Genomic DNA, 21203 nt, shown 5'->3' on the forward strand with positions numbered 1-21203 from the left:
CTCCTGGCTCTCTCACATACGGGCCCCACACACAACGGATTCATGGACTGCAGAGAGAAACACAAACTAAGCTGGCCTGACCGCCCCAGTCCTTAGGTCCACCATCCTGTTGCCCCTCTGCCTGAACTGCTCTCCTCTCAAGTACCACTGCGCTGTTAGGTCTAACTTAAATATCATTATTCATTGATTTCACAAACAAACACTGAGCCCCTACTGTGTGCTGGGCTCTGTCCTAGCCTCTAAGGATACCGCTGGAACCGGCTATCAGGAAGTAGGCGTTGACCCCTGAACACCCCAGCCAGGGCCCTCCCTCATTTGTTTCCACCTGTCTTTTCTGCTTCTCCCATCACACCTGCCATAATTGTCTGGAAGTGGGACTGTCCCCTTCCACTCACTCCCCAAGGGCAGAGACTAATTCTACCAGTTTCCACCAACCTGGAGGTGCCTGGCCTCTAGCTGGTGATCAGGATCTCCCAGGGCAGCGGGGACTGGTTGGCTGATGAAGGCTAGCCGGCTGGGCCCCAGCCCCTCTCACCTTCAGAGAGACGTCAGCCAGGATGTGGTGGGGCAGCTGCGAGTACATGAGTCCCAGGCCCACGATGGCCTCCAGCTCGCCCAGGTCAGCTGCATGCTCCAAGTGGAAGACGGCCGACTCTCGGTCCCACTCCTCGTCCTTCTTGCAGAAGCGCCCACCCTCATGGTAGCGCACCATGGCCAGATGGACCTGCCACACAGACGTGGGTATTGGCCAGGTGGTCTGGGAGGTCCAAGCCACACCCACGGCCCCAGCCAGCCTGCAGGAGGAAGCTATGAGTGGAGGAGGTGAGTTAGTGCGAAGAGGGGTCTGAAACAGGCATCACTGATACCTTCCCCAAAATGGACTTCCCGATTTTCTTTTCAAGGTCCAGAGTATTAAGCCTTTGCACTTCGAAGGCCACGGCTGAAGGCCTCGGCAGGTGGAGGCGGGAGGAGTTAAGGAGATTCCACTTCTCCACACAGACCTGAAGGGAGAGAACCGGGCATGGCGAGTCTCCAGGCCAGAGAAGCTGGGGCTGGGGACAGACGGGCTGGTAACAGTCGGCGGTGGCGGCTACTACCCAAGCCTGGCTGGCAAGGTGGGGAGCAAACCCTGATGGTGTAACGTTTTCTTGGACAAATAGAGTGCCGTTTCTAGTCACTGGAATTCTTTTGGCTTGTGGGGGCTGAGGGCCTGTGACAGCAACAGGAACAAAGGCCAGCAGAACAGGCCGTGGCCGTACTAAGGGGTGCTTCCCTCATGTGTCACCCTGGGTGTGGTCGGGAGCCTGGACTCAAGCTGCCTGCCCGCCAGCTCTCCACACAGCACCAGGGAGTCAGACCAGGAGCAGATCTGTCTGCTTTCCTCTGGGCATCAACTGCATGCCTCCAGGAATGTCTCCCAGCTAAAGACACCTGTTTAAAGGTTCTCACAGAGCCCTGGCCGTTTGGCACAGCGGTTGGAGTGTCGGCCTGCAGACCAGAGAGATCCGGGTTCGGTTCCCACTAGGGGCACGTACCAAATAAAAGAAATAAAAAGGTTCTCGCAGAGCCAGGCATCTGTGTGCACCAAACATCCCATAGTGCACAGGGCAGCCCCCACGCAAAGGGTGGCCCAGCTCGAAATGCTGATGGTGCCACGGCTGACAACCCTGACCCTGCCACGCTGAGCCCTTTGCCCAAGAACATGTGGTAAGTAGCCTGTGTTCTAGAGGGAGCAGGAGTGAGGCTGCTGCAGGGACCTGGGCAGGCTCCAGGTGCAGTACGGCTGGGGGGCGGCTGGGGGGGGGCCAGTGGGCGAGCAGGCAGGCTGGGAGGAGAGACCATGGGGCAGGAAGGGCCTTGCAGGCGGGAGAGACTCGCCCTACCAAAGGCTGGGAGCAGAGGCTCAAGTATGTTTCAGAATGAGCTAGAGAAGAGCGTGATGCTCCCGAGGGCTGTCCCCCCTGCACCTGTGCGATGGCCCTGCTCATCTAAGGTGCTTGCTGGAGCTCCCGAGGGCTGGTCCCCCCGCACCTGTGCGATGGCACTGCTCATCTAAGGTGCTTGCTGGAGCTCCCGAGGGCTGTCCCCCTGCACCTGTGTGATGGCACTGCTCATCTAAGGTGCTTGCTGGAGCTCCCGAGGGCTGTCCCCCTGCACCTGTGTGATGGCACTGCTCATCTAAGGTGCTTGCTGGAGCTCCCGAGGGCTGTCCCCCCTGCACCTGTGTGATGGCACTGCTCATCTAAGGTGCTTGCTGGAGCTCCCGAGGGCTGTCCCCCCGCACCTGTGTGATGGCACTGCTCATCTAAGGTGCTTGCTGGAGCTCCGAGGGCTGTCCCCCTGCACCTGTGTGATGGCACTGCTCATCTAAGGTGCTTGCTTGAGCTCCCGAGGGCTGTCCCCCCGCACCTGTGTGATGGCACTGCTCATCTAAGGTGCTTGCTGGAGCTCCCGAGGGCTGTCCCCCCGCACCTGTGTGATGGCACTGCTCATCTAAGGTGCTTGCTGGAGCTCCGAGGGCTGGTCCCCCCGCACCTGTGTGATGGCACTGCTCATCTAAGGTGCTTGCAGGAGCTCCCGAGGGCTGTCCCCCCGCACCTGTGTGATGGCACTGCTCATCTAAGGTGCTTGCTGGAGCTCCCGAGGGCTGGTCCCCCCGCACCTGTGTGATGGCACTGCTCATCTAAGGTGCTTGCAGGAGCTCCCGAGGGCTGTCCCCCCGCACCTGTGTGATGGCACTGTTCATCTAAGGTGCTTGCTGGAGCTCCCGAGGGCTGTGCCCCCTGCACCTGTGTGATGGCACTGCTGGAGCTCCCGAGGGCTGTCCCCCCGCACCTGTGCGATGGCACTGCTCATCTAAGGTGCTTGCTGGAGCTCCCGAGGGCTGTCCCCCCGCACCTGTGCGATGGCACTGCTCATCTAAGGTGCTTGCTGGAGCTCCCGAGGGCTGTCCCCCCGCACCTGTGTGATGGCACTGCTCATCTAAGGTGCTTGCTGGAAACCAGGCAATGATGTGGGGGGAGTTGCTTCGGGCCCGTTTCTCATACGTGAAATGGGGTGAGTAGCACCAGCCTGTCTCATGGGGAGGGTGTAAGGAGGAGGTGAGCCACTTAATGGGTAGGATTTTAATGTGGGCTGTGACTGAGCTCCAGGATGGGTGCCTGGCATCACTAATCCTCCCTGAGGGGCCCCCATCATCCTGCGCAGGGCAGGGGCTCAAAAAGTATCTGCCAAGGGGATCAGCTCCTTTGCAGCATCTCCCTTCGGGAGACGTGAGGCGCCTGGGTGGGCTGCATGAGTGACGGAGAAACAGAAAGCCCGGAGAAGGCAAGCACGCAGCCGTGACAGGTTCTCAGGAGCATTACCCGTCCGGAGCTGCCCAGGCTGTCTTCATCCGACTCGCACCTCCGGCTACCGTCTGAGTGGCCCTGTGGACGCAGACAACAGTGGTCCAGAGAGCAGCTCTTCCTCCCAAGACTGGTCTCGCCAAGAACCTCCTCCTGGGAAACTGCTCCAGCCCTCCCTGGGGCCTCTCACAGGGAACTGGCCCGACCCCCACTAAGGAGGCTGGAACCCGGCCTGGCCAGCAGAAGGGATGCTGGGTAATCAGCAGAACCAATGTGCTGGGGGGCCACAGCCTTCCTCTGGCTCCCCTGTGTGCACAGAAGGTACCGACCCAAAGGCACAGGATTGCAGAAAGCTGGGCCAACGCCTTCCTCTAGCCAAAGCGCCCACCCATGTCTCAACAAAGCTGACACCAGAGGGCTCCAGCAACACGGCCTTGATGCTCAGCCCTGGCACAGGGCTAACCCTTTAAATGGCTATGACACCACCATGGGCCACCCTGCCCAGGCTGCCGGGATCCCACCCATACCAGCAGTATGCCAGCCTATTACCCAGCATCCTCTCTGCTTAGCCACTTTCAACCTTGGGTCCCACCCCCCATACTGGGCTCCTGACTACACTCACTGGTCCCCCCTACCCTATTTTATCTCCTGCCCTGCATTCGCCTTTTTCTGAAACGATCTCACTTGGTATTTACCTGTCATGTTCTCACTCGCATCCGCTCTACCTCTCTACCCTCCCAGACAATGAGGCAACAGAAAACTCTGGGCTCATTTCCCGGGAGTTCCTTACATGTTCTTGGGGCTCTGGGTCATCCAGCTCACCCCGCTTCTCACTGGGGTATCCGCTATCCCCACTGTTCTCAGAGTCCTGTGGAGAGAAGATGTCCTGAGGGTCTCAGTGGCCCTCTGAGTACCTGGTGGTGGAGACACCTGGACATCCCAGCTCTCTCTCCTCTGTCCCCAATCATCTCACTTAACAGTCTCCTCCTGCCCTTGCTAGCCTGGAGCAGTGTAAAGTGGTGGTGAAGAGCCTGGGCCCTGGAGCCAGGCTGCCTGGCTCCAATCTGAGCTTTGTGACCCGTCAGCTGTGACCATGGGCAGCTGCTACGCTCTCTGAGCTTCAGTTTCGTAGCTATGGGAACTCATGATAGCACCTATGTCAAAGGGCTATGCGGAAACCGACAATGGGAACCACACTACATGCTATTGTTAAGTGTGGCTCACCCATTTCACAGGCAGGAAAACAGAGGCTGGTATAAGGGACATAAGCCATAGACAAAAATGCAGCATTGGGAACAATATTTACTTCAACTAAGCTGTCTGCCAAAACTGCATGGGTCGCCGGGGTATGTTTTTTTATTCCAGATCTGAGTTCTGTTCAGAAAGGGAATTTGGTGTAATTTACAACCTGTAATAAAACTACAGTCGTCTGTCGACCAGCTGAGTTCTGCATGTCCCCTGCACCACCCTTCAGCTCAAACCTTCACTATTCTCCTTCTTCACTTTACTAAGAAGTATTTCAAATGCACAAGGAAGGACAGAGAATAAAGATGAACTCATGCACCTGTCATCCAGCTTTGTCAACTCGTAATATCAGGCCTTAGTTACTTTGGATCTCCTATTTTTAAAAGGAATGAAAACATTCCTGTTACGTTGTAGACCCTCTGTGCGTCTCTCCCCAGCCGGCTCTCTCGCCCTCCAGATACAGCCACTTTCATGAGCTCATACTTCTCATTTGTAATTTTTCTTTAGATAAGCCGTTTATTTTACTCGTGTAAACATCTGTTTTAAAGAAGCTTGGCATCACCGCTTGAACGTGAAACCTGGGCCACTCCCCTGAACAGGTGGGAGCCACACAAACGTACACAGTGGAACTGCAGTCCCTGGCCTGGCCGGGACCCCTCCCCCCCAGGAGCCCTGCGGGCTTCCCTCCCAGCTCCCTCAAGGCTTTGACTCTGTGTGAGCTGAAAGGCTATTCTGTTGGGGTTTCTTTCTCCAATTTTTAAAATTGAGGTGTTCTTCAGAACACCGAGCTGAAGTTTTCAGGGAGTGGGGTGAAAGGCCATGCAGACTGTCCTCAGAAGCTCCACCTTGCACCCTGCCCACTGCACGACCTTGAACCCCTTGTCCCCCCTCTGGAGTCCCGACCGAGCTGAGTAACAGGGCGCCTCAGGCAGACCCAGTTCTGGTTCCTGGGTGAGGCAGCCAAGCTCTCTAGACTTGGGTCCCCTATCTGCGTAATGGGGGACGGCCCCTCGGGGATGCAGAAGAGGCCAAGGGCAGCAGGCAGGGGTGAGTCGAACCCTGGCTCCACCACGGAGAGCCCAGCAGCAAGCGGCCTCACCTCGCAGCGTCCTCACGCCTCACGCCCAGCGGGGACGGAGAAAACGGCCAGGAGGCTGAGGGGCGTGGGGAGCGAGATGCTCTCCAGCTGATTCTTTGTACCTTCTCCTTTTCAACGAAGAATGGATGGCCTATTCTGAAATTCTAAAATCTATTCTAATTCTAGAATAAATTTCATTATAGAAGGGACTTTGAAAATCTCCCTCACAGGCTGCTATGAGGATAAACTGGGAGTACCCAGCAGGTGCTCAGCACAGCGTCTGCCCAGCGAGAGCCCACATGTGTCAGCTGCTACTTCTTCCTGCCCCCAGGATTCTGACAGCAGTCAAGAGTAGACATACACCTTCGGAGCCATGTGAGGGTGCAAGGGACCTGGCGGGTATAAAAGTCCCTCTGAATGTTAAATCAGACACCATGGTGTGTTTGCCTCAATGCAAATACGATGCTTCCAGTTTCTTACCAGGGAGCCCCAGAGGCTGCAAGAACGGTTCCCTGTCCAACCTGAGGTCCCCAGACTGTGCTGTGACACGTCTGAACCCACCCACTCCTCCCCCAACACAGCTGTCCGCACAGCGTGGCCAGACCAGCTAAGGGCTGAGCCAGCACCTACTAGGGCGAGCTCTGGTTGATTCGGATTCCCTCTCCTCTAACCACTTCGGGGAGGGGAACGGACCCAGCTCCTTCCAAAAGACATCGCTGCCTGGGGCAGAAGGCTGAGATTCGCCTGCATTCCCCACCACATCCCTGCGCCCTCCCGGCCCTGCTCCCCCTGCCCTCCCCACTCACCCGATGGTTGTCCAGATGGTTGTGGTCTTGGGGAGCCATGCTGTCAGGGTCACTGAACACAGGCCAGTCTGGGCAGGGAGGAAACAGACAGACGATGCACTGGGTCCCGAGACCAGCAGTTCCCAAGACCGACCCACCACCCAGAGCTGACTGCACCTGGTGAAGCCTTTTTTCTTTTTAAAAATTTAAAGAAAGGGGCAAGAAAGGTAGGAGAATGTTGTCGGCGCCTGGGGGCTGCAGTTCTTCCTCGAGAAGTTTCTCTAAGTCCGCCATCTGCCTGCCACAGGCCCTCAGCAAGGGGCTGAAGAGGGAGGGCCGTTATAACCCAGCACGTTTGTGTAGCATTGTTGTGGGGGGGTGTGCGTGGCCCATGGGGGGCCTTCGTGGGGTGCAGTTGTGAAGGAAGAAAGACCATTTGTATATTCGGGGCCCAATGAGGGCCTACAAGTGGGGGAGTCCCGGATGGCTTCAAAACCAACCCCTTTTCCTGGTGGTCCCCAGTGTGTCTCCTGCCTCAGCTTCTGAGCCAAACCCGGTTTGGCTCCCATTTTCAAATGGTTTTTAAAGAATAGTTTTACGGGGGAAAGGAGAGACATCTGTAATCTTTCCAATAATGAAGATTAAAAAAATGGTTGTTTTTACATTTTTAAATGGTGGGGGAAAAGCAAAAGAATAGTCTCTTCTGATACGTGAAAACGACATGGCTTGAAGCTGCACTGTCCACAGACGGCGTCCTGGAAGGAGCCGCACCTGTCTGCTCAGGCCAGCCACCTGCAGCCGGTGGCCGAAGGGCCCAGAAGCTCTCCCCCGGCCTTTTTCTTTTTAATCCTCACCTGAGGATATTTTTCTATTTATTTTCAGATAGAGTGGGAGGGAGGGAGGGAGAAACACCGACGTGAGAGGGACACGTCCATTGGTTGCCTCGAGGACCAACTGCAACTGGGGTATGTGCCCTTGACCGGAATCAAACCCGTGACTCTGGTCCGCAGGCCGACACTAACTGCTGAGCCAAACCGGCCAGGCCTCCCCGGCTTTTTAAGAACAAATCTGTCAGCGCCTGTTCCAGAAAGTTCCCAAGGCCTTCCAAGGGAGACGTCTCTAAGGCTTCTTGAACATTTGACGGTGAAACCCTCCCAACCACCTTCCAGTTCTTCCAGCAAACTCGGCACCGGCCCTGCTTCCGTCTTCCCCGCAGACCCTCGCTCAGTGTCAGCCAGCTGTCCCTGCAGCTGCAGAAATAAGGCTGGCTTCTCTCCTCCGACCCGCTCACTGGGTGTTACCCCGTTCCCGACGGTGAACGCCCTGACTCCTGTGAGAACCGTGACCGTGACAGGCAAGTCCCCTAAGGTACCAGCAGTCTTCGTTTGTTCATACCTTACTTGGAATTTCTGTACTACGTGTTTGTAAGTGAGGGTTCAATACAGCTTTCTGTTTGGGTGTTTTGTCAAGTGTGCTAGTTTCATAAAACACACTGACAAATGTTTTCTCACCACAGGAGACACCCAGCCGCACCTGGAGCATTGGCTGAGAGCCCCCGTGAAACCCCCGGGCCGCGCAGCTTTCTGGTCAGCGTGTCTAACCCTCTAGAGCTAACGAGAGCCGGTGCAGCTCTGCAGACCTGGCGCCTGGCCCCCCCAGCACCAGGCCCAGGGACCGGACAGCACTCACGGTCCAGCTTCTGGCTGTGCGGAGTGGCCGAGGACGGGGAGGACGAGAGAGAGTCGGTCACGTCACTCATGTTCTCGTCTCCAGAGTTCTCCGACAGGCGCAGCAGCAGGGGTGGCCGGCTCCCAGAGAAGGTCCTCACTCGGGGGCTCCCACACTTTTCCTCTGTTCCCCTCAAGATGGTCTTGGCTGACTGCTGGAGAATGAGCAGGGACACTCATGTCACACAGGCACCATCTGGGGAACGAGGGCCTTCTTGCTACCTGGTGCTGCCCCGGACTCTGAGGCCCCGTGGCTCTTATACATGCCCGATTAGGGAAAAACCTGAAAATAATCAGTGAGGGGAATTGGGAATAGGAGCCGGCCAGCCAGCACGCCCCGAAGCGCTGACCACACTGCCCAGCCCTGCGCTGGGGAATACATGCCACTTCCTGTTCAGAATTCCAGCTGGGCTCTGCCAACATCTCTTGTATCTGGTCCACACAGCGGGAGTGCAGTGGGCACGTCCTGGACACAGCGAGGTGCCCACACAGCCAGGTCCAAGTCTACTTCAGTGACCTGTCAGCACACCCAGACACCCCCCCACACACACACCACACACACCCTGGACACAGCGAGGTGCCCACACAGCCAGGTCCAAGTCTACTTCAGTGACCTGCCAGCACACCCAGACACACAACACACACACACCACACACACCCTGGACACAGCGAGGTGCCCACACAGCCAGGTCCAAGTCTACTTCAGTGACCTGCCAGCACACCCAGACACACAACACACACACACCACACACACCCTGGACACAGCGAGGTGCCCACACAGCCAGGTCCAAGTCTACTTCAGTGACCTGCCAGCACACCCAGACACACAACACACACACACCACACACACCCTGGACACAGCGAGGTGCCCACACAGCCAGGTCCAAGTCTACTTCAGTGACCTGCCAGCACACCCAGACACCCCCCCACACACACACCACACACACCCTGGACACAGCGAGGTGCCCACACAGCCAGGTCCAAGTCTACTTCAGTGACCTGTCAGCACACCCAGACACACACCCCCACACACAAACACCACACACACCCTGGACACAGCGAGGTGCCCACACAGCCAGGTCCAAGTCTACTTCAGTGACCTGTCAGCACACCCAGACACACAACACACACACACTTCTCTCCCAACCTCTGCTCACCTGGTCTCACTCTGGTCAAAAATGGGCCAAATCGAGCAGAACCCCTGACGCTTAGTGGGGCACGCAGGAGGGCTTTGTGTGCTGATGTGGGAGGATGAGGGGCGCAGATGGGACTGAGATTCCTCTGGCCCTGAAGCTCCACTGCTGGCCTGGGCCACGGTCACAAGCGCAGCGTGGCTCGCTGGCCCCGGCAGCGGGAGGCCCCCAGCCCCACAGGCTCCCGCCGGGCACCCACCAGCAGCCTGGTGCTCTGGTTCACGGCGTCCTGCTCTCTGGGCGAAAGGTCGAAGGGCGCGAGGCCCATGCTCCTGCAGATGCGGTTGCAGGCGTGGGAGTAGAAGAAGAGCGCCATGCCCCGGACACCTGCGGACAGGACCACGCTGACGTGGGGCGTCCCACGCCCAGGTCCCACCACCACCACCTTGGCAATGCCCACAGGCAGACTCGGCCTGCTTCTCCTGAGTACAAAGAGCTGGGAGATTTGAGGGGGTGTGGTCTCCGTGGAAACGGGCTGGCTTTCCCCATCTACCTAGGTTGCCATCTCCAAAGTCAGTGCCCTTCTCAGTGTGGATCTGCGGGTCGGTGTAGAGGTCGCCCACACCCTGGATGTCCACCACAATCAGCTGGTGGCCGGAACGCTCAAATGTGAAGTGGCTGAAGGCCTGTGGGGAAACAGGAAGGAAAGGGTGGTGAGAGCTGTGGGCTGTGTGGGCATCGGCCAGCCGCCACTCTGAGACCGGGGCATGGCAGCTCTGCCCATGGGGCGGGACCTTCTCCGCCCTGAGGCGTTGTTTAGAGGAAAAGATAGAGAAAGGGGTCCTGTTTCATTTGGCAGGGACCTCAGGGGGGCTGACAGGACTGGCAAGGGGTAAAGGGATGCTCTACAGGCTGGAGGGCCTCTGGGGGTGACCCCCCCCACGGGGACCCTCCACCCCAGGGGCCTCACCTGCGGGGTCAGGCGCATGTCATCACGGACGAAGCCCGAGTTGGAGTTGTACTTGATGTACTTGCCCTCGATGTAGTGCTCCAGGTGGAAGAGGGGTGTGCCCGGCCTCTCCTTCAGCTCCAACACGCACATCTGCACAATGTCCACCTGGTGGGGGGCGGGGGTCAGGGGGGAGGCCAGAGGCCGTAGCAGAGGGGCTGGGAGGTGCCAGCCCGCCAGGACTCCATCGCGTACCGGCTCTGAGGCACAACTGCTGACTGTCCCCAGAATCCACTGTCCCTTCCTCTGACAATGTAAGCCCATGCAAGGGCCTGAATGTGTCCGCCTCCCCGAATGCATGTGCTGTGCTCTTACTCTCAAAGGTGATGGTATTAGGAGGTGGGCCTTTGAGGGAGTCACTGGCCATGAGGGTGAAGCCCCAGTGAATGGGATCAGTGCCCTGAGAGCAGACCCCACAGAGCTCCGACCCTTCTGCCGTGTGGGTCACAGCCAGAGGCGCCGGCCGAGGACCAGGAAGAGGGTCCGCACCAGAACGCGACCCCGTGGCACCTTGATCTTAGACTTCCCAACCTCTGAAGCTGTAATAAATATCTGTTGCTTATAAGTCACCCAGTGTGTGGTATTGTGTTGTAACAGTCCAAATGGACAAGTTCAGACCCAGTTTAACAAGATGCACAGCCATCCAGCTGCTCAGCTTGCCTTGCAGCTAGGTGTAGCCATGTGACCCAGCCCAGCCAGTGAGAAGTGAGCAGCAGGGACGGTGTAATTCCAGCTGCCCCCCCCACCCCCCGTCCCTTCCTGAGCTGTATGGTAGACATCAGCCAGTGAGCAAGAACTGACCGTGGGCCAGAGCAACCCAACCCCAGGATGGTAGAGCAACAGACAGAAGGAAACAGGCCTCTGACTTAAGGAGCCAAGGGACCAGTCTGCCCTGAGCACCACCCCACATTAACGAGGGACGGTTAGAGAGAAGCTCATTCGCATTAGCACATGTTTATATGTGTCTGTTCAATAACCTGGCATGTGCCTTACATGAACACTGAGTCTGGACGACTTATTTCCCTGCTCTGTGCCTCGGGCTCCTCACCTGGAATGGGAGTCTCAGAGTAGAGTAGGATGACCTCTGCCAGAGCAGGAAAGCCTGCGTCTGCTGCCGTCACTGTCACCGGCAGACACAGTTCTAGAGCAGTGCACTCAGGGCCGTGAACGGGGGAACTCACAGTCGCTGAATGTCGCGCCAAGTGCACGGCTAACTTTGTACACAGAAGAAAATGCACACGTCCTATGCTGGGTATGAGTGGGGCAGGGAACCTGCAGCTCTAACGTGTGATCTGTCCCACAGGGACCTGTCCACAACACAAGGAGCCAGGTCAGGGTTCCGCAAAGAAACGGGCAGACCGCAGCAGAGGCCGAGGGGCCCAGAGGCCCAGAGCTCAGCCTGTTCCAAGAACCAGCCTGAGGGGCAGGCGGAGCCGCCCCCGAACGCTGGCTCCCTCCCTACAGGAAACCTCAGCCTGAGGACTCACTGGGTGACAAGCAGTGGTGGGTGTGGGCAGGACAGGCCAGCTCCTGAAACACCCACAGCCTCCGCCTTCGCCAATTCACCGGTTAGCGAGTGCTAGGGACAGAGCGAACAAAGTCCCTGCCTGGGGGAAGGGCTACTGAAATATGAGCTAGATGAACAGACTCAACTGCTCTAAAGGAAGAAAGCAGACTGACAGAACGGCCTGAGGGGTCTCTGAGCAGGCGACACTAAGAGCTGAGACCTGAACCGAGCAGGCAGGGCGTGGGGACAGGGATGCAGGCTGGGGCACCAGGCACGGCCTCAGGAAGGACGAGGAGGGAGGCCAGGCCAGAGACCAGCCAACCACGGAGGTCGAAGGCCCCGAGGGTGAAGACGGGGCGTCGTGTCCACCTCACGTGGGCCTCGTTACGGGCCCTGCAAACAGCAGGTACTCGGGGTGTTCTGCCGGGTGCCTGGAAGCGTGCTGCCCTGAGGCGCCCAGGAGGTTCCTTGTACCTGGCAGGTGCTCAGACAGTGAGAGCTGAACTGTGACCTGACCTGAGGCTGGTAGAGGCCTGGAGTGCCCTTGCCTCGATGCCCACAGGCAACAGGGCTTCTGCGTGGGGGCCTCCAGCCACTCAGCACCTGGGGCTCCAGTGAAGCCAACCAGGCCGGGGCTCAGACAGCCCTGATCAGAGCCTTGGCTCCGTTTCTGCCCGCTAGGCAGGGCGCTCCACCCCTTGGGTCCCGGGTTCCCTAGGAATAGATATCCATTCCCCTTCTCCTTCTGCTTTTTCTTGGGAGCCAGCCTCTGTCTCGGGGACCCACATTCCTGGCTCCAAGGACGGGCCCATGGCGCAGGCCTGCCCACTCTGCACACGTCCTCCCTGCTCCGGTGACTGCAGACAGGCACCTGACTGCATCCCAGCCAGTGAAGCCCAGTTCTGGGACTTCCAGGGAACTTCTGGGAAACAGCTGCTGTCCCTTCACCACGTCACCGGGGAGACGAAAGCCAGGCTGCAGCTGCTGTGGCCACCACAGGCCAAGAAGCTGCCTGGGAGTGACGGCAACCGGCTGGAACACAGAGGCCAGAGAGGGAGGACACTTCCCAACCACCTCGGCTTGGGCCTGGATCCAGCCGTGCCTGAGGTCAGCCCCATTTCTCAGTCCCATGAGGCAGTGCATTTCCTTTATGGAGTAAATTCCCTTTTAGGGTTTCTGTCATTTGTAAACAAAAATCCTGACTATCAAATCCCACCTTGTAAATGGGATGAGAACGTTCCCACCCCCCCAACCTGAGCACCTGTTTTCAGGAAGAAACAACTCTGCATACACAGCATGTGGCCCTTGGGCTTGATACACGATGGTTGTCATAGCTACCAGTTAAGCCCGTGAGGAGGGAGCCCGCGACGGGCTTCGCCCTCGCCCTTGTCTCCTGCACCAGCCCTGGCTGCCTTGGGGGGCAGATGGCGAGGAGGGTGCCACACACCTGCTTGGGGGGCTTGTGCCGATTATACTCCTCTCCCCAGAGCTTGGCCTCCATCTGCAGACGTACATCCTCGAAGTACACATCCCTGTCCACCGGCTCGATGTACCGCTTTGCCACGTAGTTGGAGGCCCCCTTCCACTGCTGGGTGTGCAGGAAGTTGGACAGCTTCTTCCTGGGGGAGAGGAAGAGTAGGCCCATCTGGGCCTTGGGTTCCCGGGGATCCAGCCCTGAGTCCTCAGAACAAGAGGCGGGAGGTTGGAGGGGCTCCCCTACTGCACTGTACCCTTCAAAGAGCTGGGCGGGGACTTCAGGGACATTGGTAAAGGTCTCCCGCCCTACACCCCTTGGCCTCCAAGGACCAGCACGGAGGTGAGTGGGATACAGGGGACTTCAGGGACATTGGTAAAGGTCTCCCGCCCCACACCCCTTGCCTGCAAGGACCAGCACGGAGGTGAGTGGGATACAGGGAACTTCAGGGACATTGGTAAAGGTCTCCCGCCCCACACCCCTTGCCTGCAAGGACCAGCACGGAGGTGAGTGGGATACAGGGAACTTCAGCGACATTGGTAAAGGTCTCCCGCCCCACACCCCTTGCCTGCAAGGACCAGCGTGGAGGTGAGTGGGATGCTCTGTCCTCCCCCAGCCAGGGGTCTAGGCAGGGCCCCCGAGCACCAGGCGGTCACTTACGTCCTGAAGCACTCCCTCATTGCTCCACGGCCGAAGGGCTGAAGGACACACATGGAGGGTTATCAGTCCCCATGGCCCACCAGAAACAGCCCTGAGTCAGGAGGTCTCCCCTGGGATGGCACCCACCCCGTGGACCTCATCTCAACCCTAACTTCTCTGGCCCTGCCTCCTGTACCCCAGCACCGAAGCCTGACAGAACTTCCAACCTGGAGGCTGTGGGGTGAGAGACAGCCTCGTTCCGTCCCCCACCCAGCTGAGCAGAAGCCCCATGGGGTGAGGATGTCACGGGGCAGCAGGTGGGGAGGACGCTGCACGAGAAGGGAAGTGTGCGCAGTCGTCTGTACAGAACCCTCAACCGCACAGCAAGTCACATGTGTTCACGCGGTGAATCACTGCACAGCCATGAGAATGGACGTATTGGTTCCAGCAACAGGCGCCAAGCTCACGGACAGATGCTGAGCAGAGCGTCCTGAGAGCACACCTACACGATGGGCAAGACCGGCCAGGGCGACCGGACTCGGGCGGCGTGACCCTCAGGGGTAAGGGCGCAGGGACAGGCGGTGTCTTGAGCTGGGTGCTGTGACGCGTGGGTTCATGCTGGGAAACGCGCCAGTGGTGACAGCCTCCCACGCCACCCCCACTGCGCAGGAAGAGGCCGGCGGCCAGCGCGGTCCACACTGCGGCTCAGTGAGGGGAGCCCGCACCTCCAGGAAACCTTTACGGCCAACTGCTGCTCGGCAGGAGTGCCAAGGACACTGATGTGTGACGAATATATGAAATGCCCAGGAGGGGAGATGTATAGGGACATAGGTAGCTTAGCGGCGCCAGGGCGGGTGGCCGAGGGACGGGGCGCTGGCTGCCACGGCTCCGCCTGGGTCTCCTCTGGGGACGGCGAGCGGTTCCCGAAGGGACCGCGGCGCTGGCTGCACAACTCCGCCCCCACCAAAACACGGAACCGCACACCTCGAAAGGCTGTGTCGCATGGTGTGTGATTAGCTCAATAAGGACGTTAAAAAAATTAAATCTACGATACTAGAAAGAATCCCCCAGAGTTCGAAACCGAAGTGGGTGTGGAGGAGAGGGGACAGGCACTGGAGTCAGCTCCGCCCTGCCCGGGCGGGCACCTGCTCACCTGAGAGGCCATCTTGATCAGGACGTCATCCTCCAGCCACTGGCCGGTGACAGCGTTGTACCTGCAGACACAGAAGCCCCCAGGGCGCAGCACCCGTCACCTAACCCTGTCACTGGCGAAGGGTGAGAGGCCCTTCTGGGCTCCCGCTGCCTCGGATCAAGCCCTCCCCTCAGTGGCTCAGCCGACCTCTGGGTGGGGTCTGTGGACAGGCTCCTCCCCTCCCAGCCCCGTGCTAGCCTCCTTCCCTGTCCTCAAACACAGGGTGCCCCATCCACCGAGCCCCTTCAGCACCCACTGCTGCGCTGCAGGCAGGCTCCCCCAGGCCGTGGTGCCCCCCGGGCTGTGGTATCCCCCTGGCCGTGGTGCCCCCTGGCCGTGGTGTCCCCCAGGCTGTGGTGTCCCCCGGGCCGTGGTGTCCCCCAGGCTGTGGTGTCCCCTGGCCATGGTGCCCCCCTGGGCCATGGTGTCCCCGGGCCCCCGGGCTGTGGTGCCCCCTGGCAGGCCCAGGCAGGCCTGTTCACTGCGGGGCCCATTGGGGGAGAGCTTACTACATGCACAATGGAGAAGCGACCAGGTAAGTAAATGTCGTTATCGTAACTGGGCTACATGACAAGTGGCGTGCCAGGCACCTGTGTGCAGCCCAGCCGGGCCGAGCTCGCTGGGTGTCTCCGCAGCTGTCCAGCGAGGGCGGAGGTGGGCGGTCCTGCCTCTGCCCAGCCAGGAAAGGGGCGGCTGGATGCACGCCCGGCTCTCCCTCGCCAGGAAGCCTCCCTCCACCAGCCCGGCTCCCCTGGGCCTGGCTGAGCCTCACACAGGTCTGCCTGGCAGGAAGCGCCTCAGCTCAGCAAATGTGTATCCCCAATGTCCCCCAGGGCGGAGGTGCTCTCCACTCCAGCAGAGGCCTCCCTGGCCCACCTCAGTGGGGACAGACGCAAGAACACGCCCAGCCCCGGGAGAACAGCTTCTCAGAGCCTGAAAGCTCCCCGAGGAGGATGGGCAGAGGCCGGGGAGACAGCCTGCCCCAGGCCTGACGGGAAAGGCTCACCACTAGCCCGTGCCAGGGACTGTGCTCAGTAAATAATAGCAGTGATTATTATTACTATGTAGAGCCGAAAGTAGGGGAAATAGTCTTCCCTCACCTTCAAGAGAGACTGAAAACTGAGAGGCACGGGGGTGGGGTGGGGCAGGCAGCATCTTCTCTGTCCTTCAGGACGGACATGAGGTCAGAGCTGCTCAGGCGTGAGTGGTCACTGCCTGCTGGCTGCTTACGTGACTTTCAGCCAGCCTGTGCAGCAGCCTATGAGACTGGCACGTTACTGTGCCCACTTTCCAGACGGGGAAACTGAGGCTCAGAAAGGTGAAGTAACCTGCCAGGATTCAAACTCAGATGGGCTCAACCAGGACTGTGCTCTTAAGCGAGCTGAGTACAACCCAATGGGCAGGGACCAACCCAAAGGGCTGCCTGCATCGGAGCTCGCTCAAAACCAGAAACGAGGAGGGAGCCTCCAATGTGGACCCTCTGGGGTCTGGCCAGCAATGCCTGGCCACCCTCCCCAGCCTGGGCAGGTAAAGGCTGGTACTGTGGTTAGGAACTAACACAGTTGGGCTTGGTCCCTGGTCCCAGCCCCCGCCGAGCTCTGGGACACACGGAGCCAGCCCAGCACGTGGGTCCTGCTTTCCCAGGGGCCTCCCTGTGTGGCCCGGGGTCTTCCTCCTGGAGGCCGTGTCTCACCAGACAGCCACCATGCTGCCCTTGCAGGCGGGAGCAGAGCTCAGACCCTGCCCTGCAGGCGCCCTCACAATGCTGACCTTGGCTGCCTGGGGGCCACCAGGGCTCTAACATCTCCTGGTCGGCACAAGCAGGAACACGCTGCTAAAAGGTGGAGAGGGCGCCCCTATTTCTGCATCTACTTCTCCTCCTTCTGGCAATAGCACCTCAATTTTCCTTTGGGGAACCCTGTCCTCCATCTTCAGAATATGTGGACCAGGTGAGGCTGATCCCAGCAACCTCTGGCTTGTGGCATGTGATGAGACCTGGCCAATCAGAGAATGCTCCCTGGTGCATGACTGGTTCAGAGATGGACATAGAGCCAAAGCCAGGCCAATGAGAGCCAAATATGGAGCTTTGGTTTAAAAACTGTGAGAAAGAAAAGACCCTTTTCCACTGGGTGAGATGAAATGTGGAGCTCCAGGGGCCCTCTGTGCCACAGATATAAGAAAGTCTGTCTGAGGTCAAAGCCAAAAGCATCCTTGGAGCATCTAGAACCAGCCATGCCTGAAGCCCATATAGAGGAGGGCAAAAGCAGGTTCACAGTTGTTTGTATGGAAAACAAGACAATAATGAATAATAAATAATAATGCAAGAGTAAATTCTGTGTTTCATGTACTCACAAGTGTAAATTTTGCTCCACCCTGTACGTAAACCAAACATTCCCCTTTATCTTTAAGCCGCTGTAAACTGAGCTTCTGTTACCTGCATTTAAACACAATGCTGACTGATTTGAAGGTACTGGACTGACCGTTGGCAAACTCCTCCCTCCCTGGGGCAATTAGGGACCTGAGAGGGTGGGCTTGGACCATTCAGGGCTAGAGAGTCCACAGAGGTCATGGGAGGGGCAGACTCCTGGGCAGGTCCCGAGTCGTGTCTTTTTTTTTTTATCCTCAACCGAGGACATTTTTTGATATTTTGTTCAGATAGAGTGAGAGAAAGAGGAAGAGAGAGAGAGAGAAACATTGACATGAAAGGGACACATCGAGTGGTTGCCACCCGCACGACCTAACCAGGGCTGGGGAAAAACTGCAACCAAGGCACGTGCCCTTAGCAGGAACCGAACCTGGGTCTTTCTGGACTGCAGGCCGACGCTCTAAGCGCTGAGCCAAACCGGCCAGGGCCTGCGTCTTCTAAAGTTATGTATGAGCAGTCAGACCTGTGTGTGACTTTCAGAGATGGCCTTCATCGATTCTCAAAGGCGTCCCAAGGACTCCTTTCCTACTCAGGCTTTCCTTAAGGACGAAATGCAGACAGAGTGCTCGAAACAGTGCCTGGCACGCGGAAGACTCAACACGCAAGGGCCCTCACCGCCCGTATTCTTATTGTACTAGCCACGGTGTTTTATGTTGCTTTGTTTTGTTTTTCATTCTTCCTGAAATCCCCTGAAAACACTCTTCCCTCCCTTTGCCTTTTCAAACCAGAAACCTAGCCGCTCCCAGCTCCGTTCTGCAAATCTTCCTGGGGCCCAGGCCCTGGGAAGCTGGGGTGCTGCCCTGCAGGCTGTTCCGTCTGTGGCACCTGTCCAGCCGCTGGCTGGAAGCGGGGCCCCTGAGCTGCCTGCAGAGCTGCTCCGCTCTCACCCGCCTTCACCCGAGCCACACACACCTTTGTTGCCCCGGCCGATTTGGGCCAGCAGTTACAGCGTTGGCCTGTGGACCGAAAGGTTGCGGGTTCGATTCCGTGTGGGAGGCAACCGATCAATGTGTCTCTCTCACATCAATGTTTCTCTCTCTCTCCCCCTCCTTCTCTCTCTCCCTTCCACTCTATCTAAAAATCAATGGACAAATATCCTCGAGTGAGGATAAAAAAAGGAAATATGATAAAAAGAATACTTTGTTGCACGAAGCCCCGGGGGACTTGTCACCGCAGCTCAGCCTGTCAACATGGCCCCTACAGGACCACAGTGAGAAGGGCATGAAACTGCACAGTGCCCTGGCTGCACACTCAGACACGGCTGGTGCTTTTGTCATTCCCTTCTCCTTGGCCTCCAAGGGCATGCAGTGCACTGGTTGTGAGCAGAGTGGGACCCAGACCCCCAAGGACTCCCTGAGGCCTGAGGCCGTGCAGCCAGGGGAGCTGCTAACCTGTGACGAGTGGCATATTCGGCAGGAATGTCCTCCAGGTGGAACTCAGCCCAGGGGTCAGGCATGTGCTTGGCCTTCTCGATGGCTTGCTTCCAAGCTTCCTGCAGAAGGCAAAGGATGTGTTAGGCCAGGGGCTTCTGGGCAGGGCGGCCCAGCCGCCTCCAACCCTGGATTTCCCCGGGGGTCCCCCTCTGGGTAGGCAGACAGCATCAGCGAGAGACACACAGTCTCATCAACTACCCTTTTAGGAACAGTCCCCAAAAGACCCTATCTGCTCATGGGCAAAGCCCTCCCGGGCAGAAGTAACATGTTTGAACTGCAAGACCAAAGAAGAAGCATAATATGCGTAGGAAAACACACACCACTTCTTGTCATCGAAGCTGAGAATGAAAAGGAGACACCCCCCCCCTTCAGACAGACAAATATATATATATATTTTAATCCTCACCCAATGATATTTTTCTTTTTTAATCCTCATCCGAGGACATTTTTCCATTTTTTTGTACAGACAGAGTGGGAGGGAGAGAGAGGAAGAGAGAGAGAGAGAAACATCGACGTGAAGGGACACATCGAGTGGCTGCCACCCGCACGACCAACCAGGGCCGGGGACAAACTGCAACCGAGGTACATGCCCTTAGCGGGAACCGAACCCGGGCCTCTCCGGACCGCAGGTGGACGCTCCAACCGCTGAGCCAAACCGGCCAGGGCGATATTTTTCTATTTATCTTCAGATAGAGTAGGAGCGAGAGACTGGGAGAGAAAGGGAGAGAGAAAGGGAGAGAGAGAGAAACATTGATGTGAGAGGGACACATCAACTGGCTGCCTCCCGCATGACACCGACCAGGGCCAGGGACGAATCGCAACTGAGATACATGCCCTTGACCGGAATCGAACCTGCAATTCTGGTCTGTGGGCTGATGCTCTAACTGCTGAGCCAAATTGGCCAGAACCACACGCACTTTTTATAAGCATCAATGACACCGTCGGTATAATGCACACCTTTCAGGAGCATGGGTGAATGGGACTTGGTACTTGGATTTCACGATCTTGAGTTTTTCCTGATTCCAAGTGCAGACCTGCTTCTGTGTGTAAGACTGCAGGCTGCAGAGCTCTGAACTGGGAAGCGGATTCCTTCCTAACCCCATCCTCCGCCAGCCGCGCTGCCGGTGCAGACACGCGCCCCTTGCACACACGGATCTGAGTACCCTGGACGGTCTGTCTGCGTCTGACTTAGCACAGCCGAGGGTGTCCTTCCGCATCACAGGGACAGACAGGCTGGGTGGGCCTCATTTCCCACATGGTTGTAAGGTACACAGTCATATGCAGCACCTGGAGGCACTTCTCCATCAGTTCACGCGTGGCTGGACCCTCTCAGCATTCCCGGCTCAAACAGTGCTGCAGTGGCGTCCTCGTGTGAGTGACCCTCTGTGCACCAGTGAGCATCCTCGTGTGAGTGACCCTCTGCACCTGTGGGTGTCCTCGTGTGAGTGACCCTCTGCACCTGTGGGCGTCCTCGTGTGAGGGCCCTCTGCACCTGTGGGTGTCCTCGTGTGAGTGACCCTCTGCGCCTGTGGGCGTCCTCGTGTGAGTGACCCTCTGCGCCTGTGGGTGTCCTCGTGTGAGTGACCCTCTGTGCACCTGTGAGCGTCCTCGTGTGAGTGACCCTCTGTGCACCTGTGAGCGTCCTCGCTCGTGTGAGTGGCCCTCTGTGCACCTGTGAGCGTCCTCGTGTGAGTGACCCTCTGTGCCTGTGGGCGTCCTTCTGTGAGTGACCCTCTGTGTACCAGTGAGCATCCTCGCTCGTGTGAGTGACCCTCTGTGCACCTGTGAGCGTCCTCGTGTGAGTGACCCTCTGTGCACCAGTGAGCATCCTCGCTCGTGTGAGTGGCCCTCTGTGCACCTGTGAGCCTCTGTGAGTGACCCTCTGCACCTGTGGGCGTCCTCGTGTGAGTGACCCTCTGCGCCTGTGGGCGTCCTTGTGTGAGTGACCCTCTGTGCACCAGTGAGCGTCCTCGCTCGTGTGAGTGGCCCTCTGTGTACCTGTGAGCGTCCTCGTGTGACTGACCCTCTGTGCACCTGTGAGCGTCCTCGTGTGACTGACCCTCTGTGCACCTGTGAGCGTCCTCGTGTGACTGACCCTCTGTGCACCTGTGAGCGTCCTTGTGTGAGTGACCCTCTGTGCACCAGTGAGCGTCCTCGCTCGTGTGAGTGGCCCTCTGTGCACCTGTGAGCGTCCTTGTGTGAGTGGCCC

General features: G+C 58.2%; 1 protein-coding gene across 8 annotated transcripts in view; it reads right to left on the reverse strand.

The window, feature by feature from the left end:
* Window positions 1-21203, reverse strand: part of EEF2K (eukaryotic elongation factor 2 kinase) — a 53747-nt gene that overhangs the window by 8793 nt on the left and 23751 nt on the right. For 2 of the 8 annotated variants that reach the window (XM_036278752.1, XM_036278751.1), the window contains exons 3-15: window positions 18953-19053; window positions 15098-15158; window positions 13966-14003; window positions 13279-13450; window positions 10286-10432; window positions 9869-10001; window positions 9575-9702; window positions 8145-8337; window positions 6477-6544; window positions 4138-4215; window positions 3366-3428; window positions 867-1001; window positions 536-724 (exon numbers count right to left, since the gene is read on the reverse strand). In XM_036278752.1, the coding sequence (XP_036134645.1) occupies window positions 536-724; window positions 867-1001; window positions 3366-3428; window positions 4138-4215; window positions 6477-6544; window positions 8145-8337; window positions 9575-9702; window positions 9869-10001; window positions 10286-10432; window positions 13279-13450; window positions 13966-14003; window positions 15098-15158; window positions 18953-19053 (1506 nt within the window). The remainder of the gene's footprint in view (window positions 1-535; window positions 725-866; window positions 1002-3365; window positions 3429-4137; window positions 4216-6476; window positions 6545-8144; window positions 8338-9574; window positions 9703-9868; window positions 10002-10285; window positions 10433-13278; window positions 13451-13965; window positions 14004-15097; window positions 15159-18952; window positions 19054-21203) is intronic. The other 6 variants (XM_036278753.1, XM_036278754.1, XM_036278756.1 and 3 more) reach the window with 6 other exon arrangements.

Source organism: Molossus molossus, unplaced genomic scaffold (assembly GCF_014108415.1).
Source record: "Molossus molossus isolate mMolMol1 unplaced genomic scaffold, mMolMol1.p scaffold_m16_p_3, whole genome shotgun sequence".
Lineage (NCBI taxonomy): Eukaryota > Metazoa > Chordata > Mammalia > Chiroptera > Molossidae > Molossus > Molossus molossus.